This window comes from Salvia miltiorrhiza, unplaced genomic scaffold (assembly GCF_028751815.1).
Source record: "Salvia miltiorrhiza cultivar Shanhuang (shh) unplaced genomic scaffold, IMPLAD_Smil_shh original_scaffold_428, whole genome shotgun sequence".
NCBI lineage: Eukaryota > Viridiplantae > Streptophyta > Magnoliopsida > Lamiales > Lamiaceae > Salvia > Salvia miltiorrhiza.
The window spans coordinates 23,219-43,894 of NW_026651546.1; the positions used below are offsets into that span (position 1 = coordinate 23,219).

Consider the following 20,676-nt stretch of genomic DNA (forward strand, 5'->3'; position numbering starts at 1 on the left):
TAAAAAATAAATTATTCACTTTTCTATTTTTAATGTAGAGTTAGATTTATTAATCAATTATTCAGATGAGATTACTGAAAATGCGTGTATGCACACCTTTTGATATATAATTTTAAGAAAGATTTATGATAATCAATTAATCAAATGAGAGTTTGAGAAAATTATATGTGTACATATTTAAGAAATAATAAACATTAAAAAGTATATTAAAATTACATTTGCATTTTATATGAAAAAATGACTAAAAATAAAAAAACAATTTAATATTTAAAATTTTTAATTTGTCATGACTTTTGATTTCGCATCCATTTTCTATATATATTATCCATGATGTGGCGCAGCAAAAACCCGAAGCCGGAACCATGGTGCAGCGGCTGACATACAGGAAGCGACATAGCTACGCAACGAAATCCAATCAGCATGGAGTCGTCAAAACTCCCGGAGGGAAGCTAGTGTATAAGAAGCGTGCAAGTGGTCCCAAGTGCCCTGTTACTGGAAAGAGGATCCTTGTGCCTATGGTGGAGTGCTATCTGTGAGGGAGAGGATCATTAGAGCTTTCTTGGTGGAAGAGCAGAAGAAGGTGTTGAAGATACAGAAGACCAAGGAAAAGCTTGCCTCTAACATGCTGAGATACTTAGTTTTGAGCAAGTTTGGGGTTTTACTCAGATTTTTTAAACCTTGTCGTTTCTCTCGATTTTTGGAAATGGCATCTATTGTGATCTTCAGTTTGTCAAAATATCTCTAGCATTTTGATGGCGATTAACTTTTTGGAATGCCATGACTTAATTTTAATTCCAATTAATTAGTAAAAATAAAAAATATATATTATCCATGATGAAAATCACACAAAAATAGTAAAAGAAATATATATTGTGTAAATAATAAAAGGGTATAAATAAAAAAGTTTACACATTAAACGCCTTTCAAAAATCCATTTTGCCCATAAATTTCCTCTTATTATTGTTTAATGAAAATGAACAAAAATAAATAATTGAATACAATATTAGATTAGAAAAAAAGAAGAAGAAAAATTGAAATACGGATTCTAGTTTCTTTTTCTTTAAAAAACATTACTAAAAATATAAATAATTTAATATAACAAATTTAGTTCAACAAAAGATTTCAATTATTTAATGTTTATATTTATTTAGTTAATTATAATCATCCGTTGTTATTAGCAAACTCATGGTCAACGGATTTTCAGGAGTGTGGTTACAACTTTTTCCATAAATTTCAATTAATATATCCTTAAAATTGAATTAAATTACATTTACTTTGCTTTTTATATATACTAGTGTACCTCCCGCGCTATGCGCGATGAATATGATTTTAGACTCGCGCAAAATGTGCATATATATGTTTTATAATATTAATATAAATTAAACTTTGATATCAAATTTATTTTTTGCAAAGTGATCTAATATTTTAATATAACCAATGTAATTTAAATAAAAAAAAATAACATATATATATATATATATATATATATATATATATATTATCTAAGATGAAACCACACAAAAAAATAAGACATGTTTTGTGTAAAAAATAAAGAAAACAAATTAAAATTACACAATCCAGTTATTTTTCAAAAAAAAATACTCCCTCCGTCCCAATAATGAAGACACACTTTCCTTAATGGGCTGTCCCAATAATGAAGACACATTTCTATATATGGAAATAATTAGGGCTTACCAATCATTAATTAATTTATCACTAATTAGAGTATAAAAGTCTAATAAAACCCTAAATCATTTCTCCCTCTTTCAATATTCTCACTCATCCTCTCTCTCTCTGCTCTCTTGGCGCCGCCGCCGCTGCCGCCGCCGCCCTGTCGGCGGTTTTCACCCTCATCGCGCCCTCTCTCCCTCATCACCGCCGCTGCCCTAGCCCCTCCCTCTTTCTCTCCGATTCTCCCTCAAACGGCGCCCCTTCCCACGCCCTTCCTCTGCCAGATCCGCCACCACCGCCCTTCCTCTCATTCTCCCAAAAACCCAGATCCGCCAAACCACCACCCTCAATTTCTAGGTTCGATTTGAGAGAGGAAGATAGTGGTGGATCTGGTTCTGGGGAGGCGGAGGCATCGCTCGAGATACGTCGGGTCTGAAACCGCGCTCATCTCTCTCTCTTCTCCTTCTTCGGCCGCCGCCTGCTTCTCCTTCTCCGTCCGACGGCGGCTCTGGGGCCGCGCCGCGACCGCCTTCCTTCTTCCCCTCGCATCTCTCTCTGTTCGATTTTTGGGTTCGATTTTGCACGTTCGATTTTGGGTTTGATTTGGGGGTTGAATTTCTGAGGTGGTGGTGGTTGTCGTAGGCGGCGGTAGTGTCGATTTTGGGTATGAATTGGGGGTTGAATTTCTGAGGTGGCGGTGGTGTCGGAGGTGGCGGCGGTGGTTGTCGGAGGCGGCGGTTGGCGGTAATGAATTCTGGACAAATTTTTTAGTTAATTCATTTAAATTAATTAAAATTTTCGAAACTAATGAAATTACAAAAATTTAAAATTCAACTAAAACATTAAATAGAAATAAATAAATACACTAAATTAAAACTAATCAACTACACTAATAGAGGTGGTTCCCAACACTTTAATACCTAATATACCTCTCCTTAATCTCCGTGCCCAAATGAAGTGTGTCTTCATTATTGGGACGGAGGGAGTATATGAATACACAATTTAAAAAATTAAAATATTATAATTAAAAAAATGAATTTTAAGAAGCACAAAACTTAAATAACATCCAAAAAATGGATAGAAATAAATTTTTCTTTCAAAGAAATTTTAAAAATAAGTTTCTTTTTTAACATTTTCGGTAGTTGGTATTAGACAATTAGAGTAGTGGTATTTTTTCAAAATTTTCATTTATATCTTCGAAATTGAAATTTATTCAGATTGAATTAGTTCAGTAAAAATTTATTTACTATTAATTAGTTCAATTTGTTTTGAGAGGTAGTAATCGACAACACTTTAAAAGTTCAATTATTTAATATTATTGTTTAAAAGAGTCAATTATATTAATATTGGTAATATTAAATTTGTTGAGTTTGTTTAAAGATATACTAATCAATTTTGTTATTAAAAAAATGTAACAGGCGGCCCTAAAAATACAAGTTGATTAATTAACAAACTTATATTTTAATTAAATAAAAACAATAAGTTATGCTTATACTCCCTCCGTCCCATTTCAATTGGCACACTTGCCTTTTTTGTTTATCCCACTTCAATTGGTACTTTCCAAAAATAGCATGTGGTCCCTACCTTCTCTACACACATTAAACAAATGGTCCCCACTCACTTTACACACTCAACCATTTATTCTTAATCTTCGTGCCCAAAGTAAAAATGTCAATTGAAGTGGGACGGAGGGAGAATCATTTAGAAAGCAAAAGATAAATAGTGATGCGGTTTTATTGGGAAATGGAATCAGCGGTTAAAATTGGTTTTAATTTTTGTCACTCAATTTCAATTATATCCTTGCAATTGAAATTATTTACATTTACTTTGCTTTTTATATATATAAAGATAAAGATAGTATATGATTCCATTGACTGTTCAACTTTATATATAGAAAATCATAAACAAGAATCTACAACAAGTTTAGAATAATTATCTCTTTTGTTTCCCTTGAGTCAGAACTGATCGATTCTAGATGCGATTAGTGGAGGAATACGAACTGGACGCAAATTCTTATCAAGCACAACCCCAGTGGCTTTACTCTCGAGAATGGGCTACACACACAATCAGAGGGGAAAAATGTAATGTAATTTAACAGATCACTTAATATATATCACAATTTTCAAATGCTAATCATGCATGACAACCTACATATAATTTTCTTGGGATATTTTTCAAATAAAAATATGTTGAGGAAATTTTTTATAAAAACAATACTAAGGTTCGAGACATGAATTATGTACATTTGCTTTGATGTTTATATGAATATATATATACACACACATATAGTCATATATATAGGGTTAGGTTCCATTGGAAAATTAAATATTTTGTGAAATTGCGAAACGTTAAATAGATCAATGATTTTGATGAACATGTCAATAATTTTATTGAACAAGTATTTTGATTTGGGGTTTGAATCCTGGAGTGCGAGATTTCAACAAATACTTATGTTTATCAAAATTATTGATATGTTCAATGTTTCGTAATTTCGCAAACTATTTAATTTCTTAATTGAACATTTCTCTTTCTGTGTGTGTGTATATATATAGGGGAGGGCTAGAATAAAAACACTCTTAAGTGTATAAAATATAAATGATTTTCAGCCCTTAGATCATCAAGATCTACGGTTGATTTGTAACCCTGTTGGATGAATTCGTGGTCCTGAGTTCGAATCCCAAAGGTAACAAAAATTTATTTTTCGCAATTCGTAACTCTGTTGGATAAATTCATACGTGTTCTACATAAAATTCGTACATTAAGAAACGTTTATATTTTATACACTTAAGAGTATTTTTATTCTAGGCATCTGTCGAAGAAAGATCGTATATAACATGATTGGACATGAATAAGGTTAGTATGTTTATCTAGTGATATTTTATTGGGATGTCATACCAACATAAAATCAAAGGGTTAGGTTCAAATTGAGCAAAAGAATGAGGGTTCCGATTTTTTTTTTGGTCCAAATTATTTAATTAGTTCGAAAGTCTAACACCGATCGAGGAGACGAGACGTTTGATTTGGTAGATGTGATAGATATGATTAATAAGATTTATAAGATTAGAGGACTGATGAAATAATCCATCCAACTTTGGGGTGATAAATAATCACTCATTTGAATGATTAGATGTGGACCAAGTTATCAATCACAGGCTCAATCATGCAAACCTAATGCTTGATTAAGATGAATTATTTTATTAATTATGCCTTATCACCCAAACCAAAGGCATTGACCTAATTAACCAAAACTTTCCTCATTACTTAGTTGTACAAATTTCATTACTTTTGCTTTTGAATTAGAACTAGTGTACCTCCCGCGCGATGCGCGGTGATTGTGATTTTACATTACATAAATTATCCATATATTTTATGATGATTAATAATACTTCATTCGTCCCATCGAAGGTGAGACGTTTCTTTTGGCCCGAGATTTGAGGAGCTAATATTTAGTGAAGAAATGAATGAAAAAGTAAAATGAAAAATAGAGTGAATGAAAAAGTAGCTTTAATTTTTTTTAAAAAGAACGACTCAATTTCATTGGTACGGCCCGAAAATAAATACGACTCAATTAAAGATCTTCAGAATTCAAGCGATGAAAACAATTGCTATTAAGCATATTGATCCCTCACAGACCATATCTAAACACATATTTTTTAAAATATTATTAGATATATACAGATATCCAAACTTAATTTAATATACATATCAAAGATAATTGTATGGATAGAAAAAAAAATGAAAATAAATCATATTTAGAAAGCAACAATAATTTTGAAATAATTCAATCTTGTAATGATTTTGTTTATATCTTATAACTTTTGATTCCATAAAAATTGGATTATTTAACTTGAATTTAATTTTCTTTCATTTGATGATGACATAAATATTGAAAATTAAAATCAAAGTTAAAAACATGGAGTAATAATATTTGATAACACATTTTTATAATTTTTTCATGTAAATAATCTTACACATAATCTTATTTATTTCACTTTATAATTAAACTTCACTCATTTTCAACTTATTTTAACAAATTAACTACTAAATAATTGATCAATACCCTTTATTTTTTAAAATTTAATTGCTCCTAATTAATTTTATTAAATAATTAATTTATAATTATTTTAATATTTATTGATTTAAACAAATAATTAATCAATTCAACACAAATAGATCCATGAATTATTATCTTAAAAAATCGCAAACATTCTTTTATAAGGTGACAACTTTATGGTTTCCTTCTTGACATAAATTATAATATAATATTATCTTCTTATAATAGTGACATTGTGTGCCATTAACAAATTTTCAATGTAAAATAAATGGGATTACAAACTATGAAAATTGAAATGATATAAATAAAAAAGTAGGAAGAAAAAAAGAACATAAAGCGTGTAAGTAGTATCAAAAGAAAATTAATTAAAAACATAAAAAGATAAAAAAAAAAATTAGAAAAAGTATTAATATGTTTCTAGTTTCAAGGAAAATAACATTTTAATTCTTAATTTTGAAGGAAAATATTATTCTTTATAAAAATAGATTATTTTGTGTATTATAACTTTAAAATTATCATAATTACCTGCTTATTTTAAAGCCATTTTTTACATTTTACGTATCAAATTAAAGGCCATTTCATGAGCTTTCATTCAAGATGTAGATTACATATTTTATCTTGTACATAACTACTTGAAAATGAGAAAAACACATTCTATCTATAAAATAAGAAAACAAAATAAATAAAAATTTAAATAATAGTATATTATACAACTTAATTGGCGGTTTGTATTCTAGTCTGCAGTTTTCTTGTTTTCATTTTTAAGTGGAGTAAAAAATTGAATTTGAATTTTATTTTACAACTTATTTTTCCAATTTCAAAATTATCCGTCAAATTAAATTTATTGACATTTACTTTGCTTTTTATATATATAAAGATATGAACTATTACTAAGGTATATTAATGTAGAGAAATGTTATGTGTCTTCTGTGAGCATCGGTCACGATTTAATTCACATTAGTGTTATCTTTTTCTTTTATATAGTTAGTTTAATTCTAATACCCCGTAAATTGGTATTGAGATATTATTTTCAATAAGTACGTATAAATCAAAGCTTGATTTGTTATATTTATTGAAGGGGAAATAAATAAAACAAGCTTGTAATTTGTGAAATTAATGATATCAATAATAATTTATGAGGTATCAGAATCCAAATAAATATATATGACAAAAAAGTCGTTTCAACTAAATTGAAACCATAGTCTTTTTATTTATTTATTTATTTATTATTTGGATAAAGGAAGTGGTTGGATTTGACACCATAGACTATGAAAATATAAAAATTAAGTTCCACAAATATATATGAGTATAAAGGGACAAAGCTCGAACCTCATGATTTGGAAGCTTTAAGATAAAGTATTCAAAATACATCCGGGTAGCAGAGTAGTCATACATCCTCCCTTTCAACAAGAACTTATCTTTCTTCTGTAATCACAATTTAAAATTTAAAATTCAAAAAATAAATAAGAACAAAACACTTAATTATCCCCATGTTTTTTTAAGGATATCCCCCTTTTTTTGTTATAAGAAAAAGAAGAAAATAAAAATAACTAATGGAGTTTTTAAGATACAATAGTTTTTCAGTGAGTATGATTCAGATACTACTAATAGTTTTTTCACCTATAATAACCTATTTATTGTCTTAGTATTAATTATTGAATCTATACTAATGCATAAATTATTTAATTTAGAAACTATTAAAGCAATACTCAATAAATTGCAAATAAAAGATCGCAAACTCGATCATTTTGAAAAAAATAAATAAATAATTGAGGGCTAACACAGGTAATTTAAAGATCAACTAGTATTTGCATCCGTGCTATGCACGAGAAATATTTTTATATTTCTTAATATATATATATATATATATATATATATATATAATTAATACCAACACAATTACCATATTTATAAATATAATAAAAATATAAATTTAACTGAATATAGAAAATAAAGAATTTACAATAATAAAAACTGATATATGAAAATGAAAAATAAGTTGAGAAAATAAATTAAGTTAAACGAAAAAATGAAAAAAAAAATAGATTTATTAGAAAAAAGGATGAGAGGGAGAGAAAATTTTCCTTAGTTTAAAGTTTAAATAAATATATTTTTTACATTTTAAACTCAGTATCTACATAAAATAATGGATTATTAGCGCCTAAATACTTCAACTTTGGGGCTAGTTTGATTTTGCATATGAACTTTAAAAGGTGTAAAAAAATATATGAACTTTAATGTTATAGCATTTTTATCACAAATTCAAATATTAGATATTTGAACTCCATAAAAATCTTACGATTTACGAGTTTAGAGACGTCTTATATGATATCTTTTAGAGATGTGCTATACGATGTCACAAATTCATTTTTTTCTCAAATTAAAGATGATGTGGCAAGTCGAAATATCGACGTGTATTCATCGTACGTTTCAAAAAATGTCATCGTATAGGACATCTCTCAAAGATATCTTATAAGACATCTCTAAACCCGAAAATCATAAGATTTTTATAGAGTTTGAATATCTAATATTTGAATTTGTGATAAAATTGCAACAACATTAAAGTTCATGTATTTTTTTACACATTTCAAAGTTCATGTGCAAAACCAAACTACCCCCAAAGTGTTGGAATATAGGATGAGAGAATGTAAGCAAATTTATTTAGAAATTTATTTTGGAGGATGAAACTTATGAAGAGGCTATATAAGAATTAATGTGTATGTGGGTGTGTGGACGTGACAAACAAAGAAATGAACAAGGGGAACACTTGATTTTTAAAGCTATTTAACTTGATTGCTTTTTTGCTCTACACATCAATACCAAAGTGTACACACACATATATATATTATGACTATGTCGGTTAAGTAACCGACTTAATTTGCTAGACTATTCTAGGACACTTATTTGCTAGAATAATCTAGATAGTTAGCTAATTAATTCAAGTTGCCTTTTAATCTAAATATCTTAGGTTCTAGATTTTTCTACTTTCTTCCTATATTTTATTTTTATTTTTGAATCTAGATTTTTCTTTACAAAATATCTTTACTTACAAATCAAGTTTATATTTCAACACTCCCCCTTAAACTTGATTTGTCATTCCGAGCAAAACTCTGAACTTGACGAAATCCTCAAATTTGAGCGGCTTGGTAAAAATATCGGCAACTTGATCCTGTGATTTTACATACTCCACTTGAACCTCCTTCTTTGCAATGCATTCTCTGATGTAGTGGAAGCGGGTGTCAATATGCTTGCTTCGATTATGAAACACCGGATTCTTTGAGAGCGCGATTGCTGACTTATTATCCACGCAAATCGTTGTTGGCTCCTTTTGTGGCCATCCAAGCTCTTCCAGTAAACTTCGTAGCCAAATTGCATGACAAACACTGGATGTGGCAGCCACATATTCAGCTTCACATGTTGACAGCGTGACTATGGGTTGCTTCTTCGACATCCAGGTGAAGGCAGTGTCTCCCATGAAAAATACGAATCCGCTTGTACTTTTTCGATCGTCATTGTCTCCGGCCCAATCGCTATCACTATACCCAACAAGCTTATAATCATCAGTACTTGAATAGAACAGGCCATAGTTGAGCGTACCTTTGAGGTAGCGAAGAATTCTCTTTGCCGCCTTAAAATGCGTATTAGTTGGATTCTCCATATAGCGACTCACGAGTCCTGTCGCATAAAGAATGTCCGGCCTTGTGCAAGTTAAGTACCGTAAACTTCCAACCAAGCTCTTGAACAATGTCGGGTCCACTTTTTCTCCTCCATCGTTCTTGGATAATTTTATCCCGCATTCCACTGGCGTGTTGATTGCTTTGCAGTCCTCCATCTTGAACTTCTTGAGAATTTCCTTGGCATATCCTTCTTGTGTGATGAAGATCCCATCTTCGAGTTGCTTGACTTCCACGCCGAGGTAGTACGCCATCAGCCCAATGTCTGTCATCTCGAACTCCTTTGACATGGCCTTCTTGAACTCCTCAATCATCTTTGGATTATTTCCTGTGAAAATCAAATCATCTACATACAAGCACACAATTAAGACTTCTCCTCCATTGGCTTTAACGTAGAGGGCATGCTCGTGAGGGCATTTGGTGAAACCATTCTCCTCCAAGTACTTATCGATCCTGCTATTCCATGCCCTTGGTGCTTGCTTTAGTCCGTATAGGGCCTTCTTTAACTTCAAGACTTTATCTTCTTGCCCTTTCACCTCGTAGCCCATTGGCTGCTTGATATAGACTTCTTTGTCTATATACCCATTCAAGAAGGCTGACTTGACATCCATTTGATAAATCTTCCATCTATTTTGGGCTGCAAGAGAGAGTATTAGTCTGATAGTTTCTAAGCGAGCAACGGGAGCAAATACCTCGTCATAATCAATTCCAGTTCTTTGGCTATATCCTTTCGCAACCAGCCTTGCTTTATATCTCTCCACTTCACCCTTGGAATTCTTCTTAACTTTATACACCCACTTGACTCCAATAGCCTTGTGCCCTTTCGGTAGTGTCACGAGCTCCCATGTATCATTCTTCTTTATGGCCTTGATCTCTTCATCCATCGCGACTCGCCAATTTTCACTATCTGTTGCTTCTTCAAAGCTAACAGGCTCACAATCAGCAAATAGGCAAAATAGGGTAAGATCTTCTAACCTTTCAGTTTCCTCATATATCTCGCCCAAGCTCCTTGCTCGTGGTGTGGCTCTTTCATTTAAGAAAGATGGTGGCGAGTCTTCAGTGACTGGCACTGGTGAAGCTGGTGGAGTCACTGGCTCTTGTTGGACTTCTCCAACTTGCTCTTCTGCTCTTTCTTCTAACTGTGGGATGTAGGTGAAGTCACCGTTGGAGCTGAAATCCCAGACTCCTTCTTCGTCGAACTCCACGTCTCGACTTATCACTGTTTTCTTGGTCTCTGGGTTATATAACTTATAGCCTTTGGAGTTAGAGTCGTACCCGATAAAGATGAATGCTTCACTTTTGTCATCGAGCTTCTTCCTTCTCTCATCTGGTACATGCACGTAGGCTTTGCTCCCAAATACCTTTAGGTGAGAAATTCCTGGTTTTCTCCCGCTCCAGGCTTCTTGTGGAGTCATTCCCCACACGCTCCTTGTCGGCGATCGGTTGGATAGGTACACCGCGCACGCCACTGCTTCTGCCCAGAACTCCTTAGGCAAATTCTTCGTCTTTAGCATGCTCCTCGCCATCTCCATGATTGTTCTGTTCTTTCTTTCTGCCACTCCATTTTGTTGGGGGGATCTCGGAACTGTCAGGGGCCGCCGAATTCCATTTACTTTGCAAAATTCTAGAAACTCCCTTGACGTGAATTCTCCGCCTCGATCGGACCTCAGGGCCTTGATTTGTCTTCCGCTCTCCTTCTCGACGGCAGCTTTGAATTTCTTGAATGCATCAAATACTTCTGACTTCTGCTTCAAGAAATATACCCACGTTTTTCTAGAAAAATCATCAATGAATAGCAGAAAATAATTATTTTTACCCAGGGAGCTTGGATTTATTGGCCCACACACGTCAGCATGAATCAACTCCAGTGGCTTTTGAGCTCTTGAGCTTGACTCCTTTGGAAATGGCTTTCTGAACTGCTTCCCGAGTAGACAACCTTCGCAGAGTTGATCGGGATGCTTGATGGATGGTAAACCTCTCACCATCTCTTTCTTTGATAGCAACTCCAAACCGCCAAAATTTAAGTGCCCAAACCGTGGGTGCCACAACCAAGACGGATCTTGGTAACACGCTTTCAGGCATTTTGCCATGTCATTTCGAATATTCAATAAGAACATTCTATTTTTAGACATTGGCACCTTGGCAATAAGATTATTTTTGCCATCTCTTATTGAAAGATTATAATCTCTCATGTGAATATCATAACCTTTCTCTAAGAGTTGTCCCAAACTCAAGATATTATTTTTCATATTGGGCACGTAATAAACATTGGAAATAAATTCATGATTTCCATTCTTCAAGCGGATTAATATTTTTCCTTTTCCTTTAACTGGAATTTTAGATTCATCACCAAAGGAGACGTTGCCACTTACCGTCTCATCGAGCTCCACGAACATGCTTCTCTTCCCGCACATGTGGTTACTTGCACCGGTGTCGAGGTACCACGTGTCATCTCTTCCAGCTTCTCCTTTATATGCCAGAAGCACACTACCATTTGCTTCGCTCGTGTTCTCGGCATAATTGGCCATTTCTTCAATCCTTACTTTTTCACTTCTGCACTCGGAAGCATAGTGCCCAAATTTATGGCAATTATAACACTTTATTGAAGACTTATCGTACCTCGACTGCGGGTTGCTCCTCCCCCGACCACTTGTAAACTCCTTTCTTTCACTACTGTTGACGAAGCCCCCTCGTCCTCGTCCACGTCCACGACCTCTTCCTCGATCTTGACCTTGACCACGTCCTCTCCCGAATTGTCCATGGCCATTGCTCGAACCTTCTTCTTTTTCTTTCGGGCTTACTTGCAACTTTAAAAGTTGCTCTGAAATTTCTTGCTTCTTCTTTTGCTTTTCCTCATATGCTTGCAGCGACCCCAACAAGAGATCGATCGTCATCTCCTCCAAATTTTTAGTTTCTTCAATCGTCACCACAATGTGCTCAAACTTTGGGGTTAGTGAGCGCAATATTTTCTCCATAATTCTTACATCCTCCAATTTTTCACCATTTCTTTTCATTTGATTAGACACCGCCAAGACTCTTGAAAAATAATCCGAAATTGATTCGGACTCTTTCATATGTAATGACTCAAACTCTCCTCTTAAAGTTTGAAGTCGTACCTTTTTTACTTGCTCCGCTCCTTTGCACGCGTTCTGGAGCTTCTCCCACGCTTCTTTGGCGGTACTTGCATTCGAGATTTTCTCGAAATCATCGTCCCCTAGCGCCTGATAAATGAGACAGAGAGCCTTCTTGTCTCTCTTTCTCGCGTCTCGCAATCTATCCTTTTGTTGTTGGGATAGTGCGGCCTCGTCCTGCGGCTCCTCGTAGCCATTCTCCACGATCTCCCAAACGTCGTGGGCTCCCAATAGCGCCTTCATCTTGATGCTCCAATTGTCGAAGTTGCTCTTGTTGAGCATGGGGACTTGAAACGATTGTAAATTCGCCATACCACAAGTAGAATCTTGTGGCTCTGATACCACTTTGTTGGAATATAGGATGAGAGAATGTAAGCAAATTTATTTAGAAATTTATTTTGGAGGATGAAACTTATGAAGAGGCTATATAAGAATTAATGTGTATGTGGGTGTGTGGACGTGACAAACAAAGAAATGAACAAGGGGAACACTTGATTTTTAAAGCTATTTAACTTGATTGCTTTTTTGCTCTACACATCAATACCAAAGTGTACACACACATATATATATTATGACTATGTCGGTTAAGTAACCGACTTAATTTGCTAGACTATTCTAGGACACTTATTTGCTAGAATAATCTAGATAGTTAGCTAATTAATTCAAGTTGCCTTTTAATCTAAATATCTTAGGTTCTAGATTTTTCTACTTTCTTCCTATATTTTATTTTTATTTTTGAATCTAGATTTTTCTTTACAAAATATCTTTACTTACAAATCAAGTTTATATTTCAACACAAAGTTGGTGTATTTAAGAGCCAATAACCCTAAAATAATCAAATTAAAGCTTTTGTCATGATCTTTTGTTGGGAACTTAATTAAATATCCTAACCCTAGTTTTGATGATACCAAAATCCTTAGGTTTTCATTGTAATAGACTAGAACTTTTCGAACTCAAGTGTTGAGTTCATTTTCTAGATTAACTAGTGTTCTGAAGACTGAAGACCAGAGGACTGAGGACTGAAGACTGAAGACCTCAACTGAAGACTGCTGTGAAAATGCCAAGTCAAATACTGATGTTTGACTGATCGAGTTGCTTACTGGAGAATCAGTTATGGCTTAAGTAATAATGCAGGCCACATGGATTTAGCGGACTGATACTCAAGTCAAGTATCAGTTGACATTCTTCCTCGGACTGAATCTCCTGAGTAAAGAGGAAGCCACGCACTTTCAAGTACAGACGCATTAAATGCAGAGATATATATTGAATATCGTCCTTTCTCTGCAGAGTATTCTTTTTTAGTGATAACTTTTCAGAGGCACCTTACCTCCTGTACCTGAGACGCCGTCCTTCACCAAATTAAGGAACCTCGAAGATTGAAGCCTCAGTTAAATTCAAATTACTCTCACAACGGATGAATTCTTGAAGACCATCTCCACCAACGGATCTATTCAAGACTTCTCCTATAAATAGAGCTCGAGGAACACTACAATCTTCACCGATTCAAATGCACAAGCTGAAACTCTGCCAAATTCGCAACTCGGCCATTCACTACCTTCAAAGTTTTGAATCGAAGAAGAGAATATACAAAGCCAAAATCAGTCTACTGATTTCATACATTCTCTTAGTCTCTTAGGCAAATACTTTGTAATATCCAAAGCCTAAGTTCCCGATTACAGAGAGTTTGTTCTCTGTAATCTAGTGGGTACTTCAAACCTTCTTTCAACTGAGCGAAAAGAGTGTTTGAGTAGAGAGGAATTCAGATCAGTGTTCTGACTCCAAGAGATCTTAGCCACCCGCTAGTAAAGGCATTGTTGTGTCTTTGCATGCTAAGAGTGAGCGAGAAATCCAACACAGAGTGTTGGTACTGAAAATTGTATTTTCAGTCTAAGGTTTGTTGTGCACCCGTAAGCACAAGCCCAGAGTGATAGTCAGTGTGTTTAACTGACCGTGGACGTAGGAACTTGTTCCGAACCATGTAAAAATCCTTTAACATTTATCGCTTTCAGTTTTACCTTCTTATTTGTGCATAAATTTGTTTATAACTGAAACTGATTAATTGCAAAGTGAAACTATAACCTGACAACGTGTTAATCAAAGGCTATTGCAAAAGTTAAGTTTTCGGATGCTAGTGTTATTAGTCTAACTGATAAATCTTTGGATAATCAGTAAGATTGATAACACTCCTCTGTTTCAAAGTCTCACTGAAGCCCTTTGTGGATATGAGTCAAAGCTCTGTCGCTTAACTGAAATTGTTTTTATTTGTTGACCTCAGTCAAACTATTTTAGTATCAATTGATACTATTTCAGTTATCTACAAGAGTTTTCGAAAAATTGCCAACAGGTGTATTCCTCCCCCCCATACACCTGTTCTACAACCCTCCGGGACTCAACAATTGATATCAAAGCTGGTTGTTCGAAAGAACAATTTACTTTGACCCGGTACTACTGAACTAGATCCTTTTCTAAAGAGGGTTTTAAACTTTTCCATTTCCTGAGTGCTACTTGCCTTCTTTATCTGTTATATCTCTTTTCCTTGTGCCATAGAACCTAACTACAGCAATGCCTCATCACTCCCGACGTTTAGTATTGAAAAATACGACACATGGAAGTTTCGATTGGAAAGCTTCATCACTGCTCAACACTGTCGGATGTGGGAAGTCATCACCAATGGACCAATCATCATCACAGAAGTGGTCAAGAAGATACCACTGGACACCACAAAAGATCCTTATGATGAAGTCCAGATCAAATCCAAGGCCGACTTCACCACTGAAGAAAGAAAGCAAGATGAGCTGGATAATCTTGCCAGAAGTATCATCTCCAGAACAGTCCTAGACAAACACGTCACCAAGATCATCAAATGTAAGACAACAAAGGAGGTGTGGGATATTCTCGAAGGAATGTGCATCGGATCAGAGGAATTAAAAGAAAATAACCTATCTATAGCTTGTCAAAAGTTCGACACCTTCCCGATGCTAAAAAATGAATCAGTTGAAGAGATGGAGTACAAATTCAACCAAATCTTGAACGAGGTTCAATCCATCTCAAAGGACAAGTGTACCCAACGAGAAATCAACCTAAAGATTCTGCGAGCACTTTCGTGAGGCGAATGGCAAATTTATGCAGTTTCTCATCAGAACAAACCTGGATTCAACATGCTTCCAACTAATAAGCTTTTCTCAGATGTCGTGGCAAATGAATTTGATATTAAGAGAAATCAAGAAACCAAGAAGGTCGGAGGATCAGACGAAGATACTCCATCAGCATCAAAAGAAGTTGCAATGAAAGCCTCAGCGAAGAAAAGCAAGTAGCAGTCGAGGGAACCGACTGAACTGAAGCCAGAAAACTTCTTCAGTCAATATGCTTTATTGACTGAAAGGTTCAACAAAATGGAATCCAAGTTTCGCAAATACAAGAAGTTTCACAAGAAGCACTTCAAGGGAAAAGAAAGAGAGCACAAGTCCAGACACTCCACAGACAGGAGCGGAAAAAAAATCATCCGAGACAGATCTCAAGGATGTGGAATGCTTTGGATGCAAAAAGAAAGGGCACTACAGATCAGATTGCCCTGAATTATCGCACGAAGAATGGAAAGAGCTAAAGGCTAAGAAGGATCGCAAGTACGTGAAGAAGAAAGCTATGCTAGCTGAAGATGCTGGATCTTCTAAATATGCATCTGATTCATCAATCTGCAACTCCACCAGCTCAGACGACGAGAGCCAAGCCATCATGGCCAAGGATGCTAAAAGCGTAGCTGACAATACAGACAACAGCTACGACAACGGAATGAATGGGCCTGAGGTAAACTCGTACTCCAGAACTCTCAATACTGATAACTCCTTGTTGTTTATAGAAGATAACTCAGAATCTGGAGGCAACTCAAACAATGAAGTTGATGAGTATGATTAGCTCATGACTAATCATCGAAAGCTAAGAGCAATGTTCGAGAACCTCATGCAACAGAATCAGAAAATGGAAGAGGAGATTAATAAAGATTAATTCAAGTAAGAAATAGTCATCTACTATCCAGATGAAAATTGTCTTGACGAACTGATAATGGAGAATCACCAACTGAAAGCCGAACTCAAGAAATCAACCACAAAATGTGAGAAGGCCTCTCATGAAATTAAGAGACTTACCTAAAAATTGGAGCAAACAGTCAAGAACTATATGAAGAAATCTCCATTAATGGACTACTTTCCATCAAAAGCCCTAGTGAAAAGTATTGGAGGAAAGGTGATCTCTGCGGATAAGGGAAAATAAATCATGATTCAGGATATAACTGAAGTATTTGACAACAATACGCCAGAAGATTCCAGAAATTATGAGAAAGAAGAAGTAGAGAAGATAAACCTGATGGTGAACAAGAATATTCCTCCTCTACAAAGCTACAGAAGAGAAAAGGAGGCACCCAATCACTACATCCTCCTGAAAAAATTGGAAAGCTGTTTTCAGTCAAAGTATGGGGAAGGAATATTCGGACTGAAACGACATCAAGCCAATGGAGTAATGAAACAAAGTCTTCCTCATCAGTCCAGGGGGGAGAACAACAAGAACACGATCAATCAGAAACCGAAGTCTATTCAGTTCAGGAGAGAGCAACAACCATGGAGACAAGACACCAACAAGTCCAGGCGAGTCCAATATCTCTCACAACATCATGTGACTGGACCCTATCAGTCTCAGCTCAGACAAAAAATCAGTTCTATGCTCTACATTATCAGTCAAGACCCCATCAGTCAAGATCAACTCCTGTATCTCAAGGGAGATATACAATGAAGCAAAGAAGACCTCCAGTCCACAACACACATAACTACTACAAGGAGGTTTCAACAAAGAAAGCTCAACCGATAAAAGCTCATGTGCCAACTGAAGTACCAACAACTTCAGTCAGAAGATCAGTCAACCGCAAAATGATCAGTGCCACGACCAGTACTGAAGCAGATTTGGATTTCAAAAGAAACACTAACTAACGCTAAAGGACCCAAACATTGATTGGGTACCTAAAATGACTCTTCCTTGCAGGGCAAAACTAGAAAACATAAGAAGAAGAAAGAAGTTAAAGTTTCAATCAAAACATGGTATCTGGACAGTGGCTGCTCGAAGCACATGACAGGCTACAAAGAATATCTAACGCAATATGTTGAGAAAGCAGACCAAGGAAGGGATACTGATCAATCAGTCAAAGTATGCTAATGAACTGATCAAAAAATTTGGCATTCAACATATGAAGTCTGTAAAGATTCCTATGAACACCAACTAGAAAGTGGATCCAGGAACTGAAGGAAAATCTGTATCATTAACTAAGTATAGAGAAATCATTGGATCACTACTTTATCTAACAGCAAGCAGATCAGATATAACATTTGTAGTTGGAGTTTGTGCAAGATATCAGTCAGACCCCAAAGAAGCTCATATGGACGCTGCAAAGCGCATTCTAAGATATCTCAAAGGCACACCCAATATAGGTCTTTGGTATCCAGCTGACGACAACTTCAAGCTTTCAGGATACTCAGACTCAGATTTTGCAGGATGCAAGATTGATCAGAAATCAACTTCCGGCACTTGTCAATACTTAGGCAACAAACATATCTCTTGGTTTTCAAAGAACCAGACTTCAGTTGCCACCTCTACAACTGAAGCTGAATATGTTCCTGCGGGAAGTTGCTGTTCACAAATTCTATGGCTAGTCCAACAACTGAAGGACTACGGGATTGAAGAAAGAGAAGTTCTTATCTACTGCGACAGCTCCAGTGCTATTACAATCTCACAAAATCCAGTACATCACACCAGATGTAAGCATGTCGAGATACGTCATCACTTCATCCGTGATCATGTGGAAAAGAAGGATGTTTCAGTTGTGAAGATCCACACAAGCATTCAACGAGCCGATTTGCTGACCAAAGCACTTTCGGAAGATAGATTCAATGATCTATGTAGAAGCATCAGATTACTAAATCCTGAAGATTGAGGCTGATCAAAGAAAGCGATGCACTGAAAAGAAGATCTCTACTGAAGTCTCAACAACTGATGATCGGTCAACTATAGTTTCTCAATTGATGACGTGGCAACCTAGGAAGATGTATCTTCTTTTAAGGGGGAACTATCTTTCAACGGTTCAACTGAAAACTTGGTATCGACTGACTACAATGATCAGTCAACTAGTAAGTAATCTTAATTTATGCATTAACCTTCATCTGTTTCAGCATAATCAGTTATTAGCCCTCACCTTGATAAAAATCACTTTTCAAACTGATAAGTTACTTTAACTGTTTTAAACTGATTGATGGAAACTGAAACTGAAAATATCCTTGCTGGACAAGTATTTTAAGTTACATAAAAAAAAACATTTAAATAGTCCCACATTTTTTCATTGCCTCTGCAATAAAATCTTACAAATTTCACTGATTTGACACTATAAAATGATTAGATTCTTTCTACTTTTGAGGCACACGTCTCCTGCAGAGACGGCGAACATGAAGTTTTTCTTTAAAATTGGTTTAAGGCACAAGAATCGAACAACCCTTCGTTTTCTAACTTCTTTAGTACTTAAATGCCTTAAACCTTGAAATTTTTCTTCATCACAACCTAACATCTTCTACAAACTTCTCTGTGAGAATACTTTCTTTTTACAGAAAAAAAGAATCTTGTTCCGACCATAGAGAGACCAATGACAAAGAAGTCATGGAGTGGAAAAATGATGCTCGCCTACCTGGTCTACACAGGACCATTCAACTGGATTGGTACCCTTCTCCGAAATCAAGCTTCTTTCTTCTCTCACTTGTATCTGGAGATTCGAGTGTCTTCTATCATAATGCATGGCGCAAAGAAGCTTCTAAGCTTCGGGAGGATAAAAGTTGAGGTAACAAATACCAATAGTTACTTCAACTGGTTATCAAGCTTATCTCATGTATCTTGCACACCTCCCATAATGGCAACAATAACGAGCCCTCACTCGTTGTCCGCCGGCATCTCTTGCCGCATACAGTTTTCTCAACATAGACCTTATGCAGACAAAGCGACAGTGTTAGTCCTCACGACTATCACTGATTTGATATTCCCTTCTCACACCCATCTCACATACTCTCCCACTTCCTCTCTCTTAAACCCTCTTCTCACCCTAAGGTCCGTATGCATAGCCACTCTTTCATAGTTCTTTTCTCAAGAGCTCTGCATAAGCACCGATATCCCCCACCTTCACCTCCACAAATACTCATCTTCCCATTCTCCCTCACCCACTGGCGCCTTTCTCTTCTGAGTCATATCTACTCCAACTCTTCTCGAATCTTCTCACGAGCTTCTGAGAAACAGAGTTGGGTATCGTCTGATCACTACTTCCAACATCAGTCGTCCTTCCTTTTTGATGTTTCCAAAAAGGGGGAAAGAAGGCAAAGAAAAACCTTCAAAGATTGAAGCTGGTAAAGCAAAAAAATCACCAGAAGATCAGGAAGTAGACAAACCAAAAAGACCTTGAGTCAATGGAGAACAAGTGTGGAAGAAACAAGTATAGGAACATGAAGATGAAGATCAACAAGAAGATGAAGATCAACGTCAAACAAGCAGACTGATGGAGTGCAACACAAATCCAAATTTTGTGTTTGTGTGTATTTTCTTTGACTTTATTTTGATTTGTACCAAAAACTGATTTCTCATCAGTTATTTTGAAATGAAAATATTACTCCTTTTGATCTCAACCTGAAGACAATGTCTTTTTGTCCAGGCTCTAATTACTTATTTCAGTTATGTCTTCGTTCTGTTCTTGTTTCTGTTATATTTTTCCTCTGTGTGCAAGTTTTTAGGTTATCTTGTTAAGGGGAAATAGTATTCACCCTGTTTAGTAACTTGCCTTTTTGTTTTTTGTCGGTTCTTGTCTTAGAACTGTTTGTATGGTTTTGGCATCATCAAAAAGGGGAAAATTGTTGAGAACTTAAAGAAATATCCTAGGCCTAGTTTTGATGATACCAAAATCTTTAGGTTTTCTTTGTAATAGACTAGAACTTTTCGAACTCAAGTGTTGGAGTTCATTTTCTAGTTTAACTAGTGTTCTAGGACTGAAGACCGAAGACCGGAGGACTGAGGACTGAAGACTGAAGACTTAAGACCTCAACTGAAGACTGCTGTGAAAAGGCCAAGTCAAATACTG

General features: G+C 35.3%; 1 protein-coding gene and 1 pseudogene across 1 annotated transcript in view; one reads left to right on the top strand and one right to left on the bottom strand.

Moving 5' to 3' along the window:
- The first annotated feature begins 347 nt into the window (after nt 1–347).
- On the top strand, nt 348–745 carry LOC131004573 (60S ribosomal protein L34-like; annotated as a pseudogene).
- A 2,709-nt stretch (nt 746–3,454) lies between these two features.
- Nucleotides 3,455–20,676, bottom strand: part of LOC131004571 (acyl-acyl carrier protein thioesterase ATL3, chloroplastic-like) — a 29,757-nt gene continuing 12,535 nt past the window's right edge. Inside the window, exons 4-5 of the mRNA XM_057931279.1 lie at nt 7,055–7,150; nt 3,455–3,725 (exon numbers count right to left, since the gene is read on the bottom strand). Of these exons, the coding sequence (XP_057787262.1) occupies nt 3,627–3,725; nt 7,055–7,150 (195 nt within the window). The 3' untranslated portion in view covers nt 3,455–3,626. The remainder of the gene's footprint in view (nt 3,726–7,054; nt 7,151–20,676) is intronic.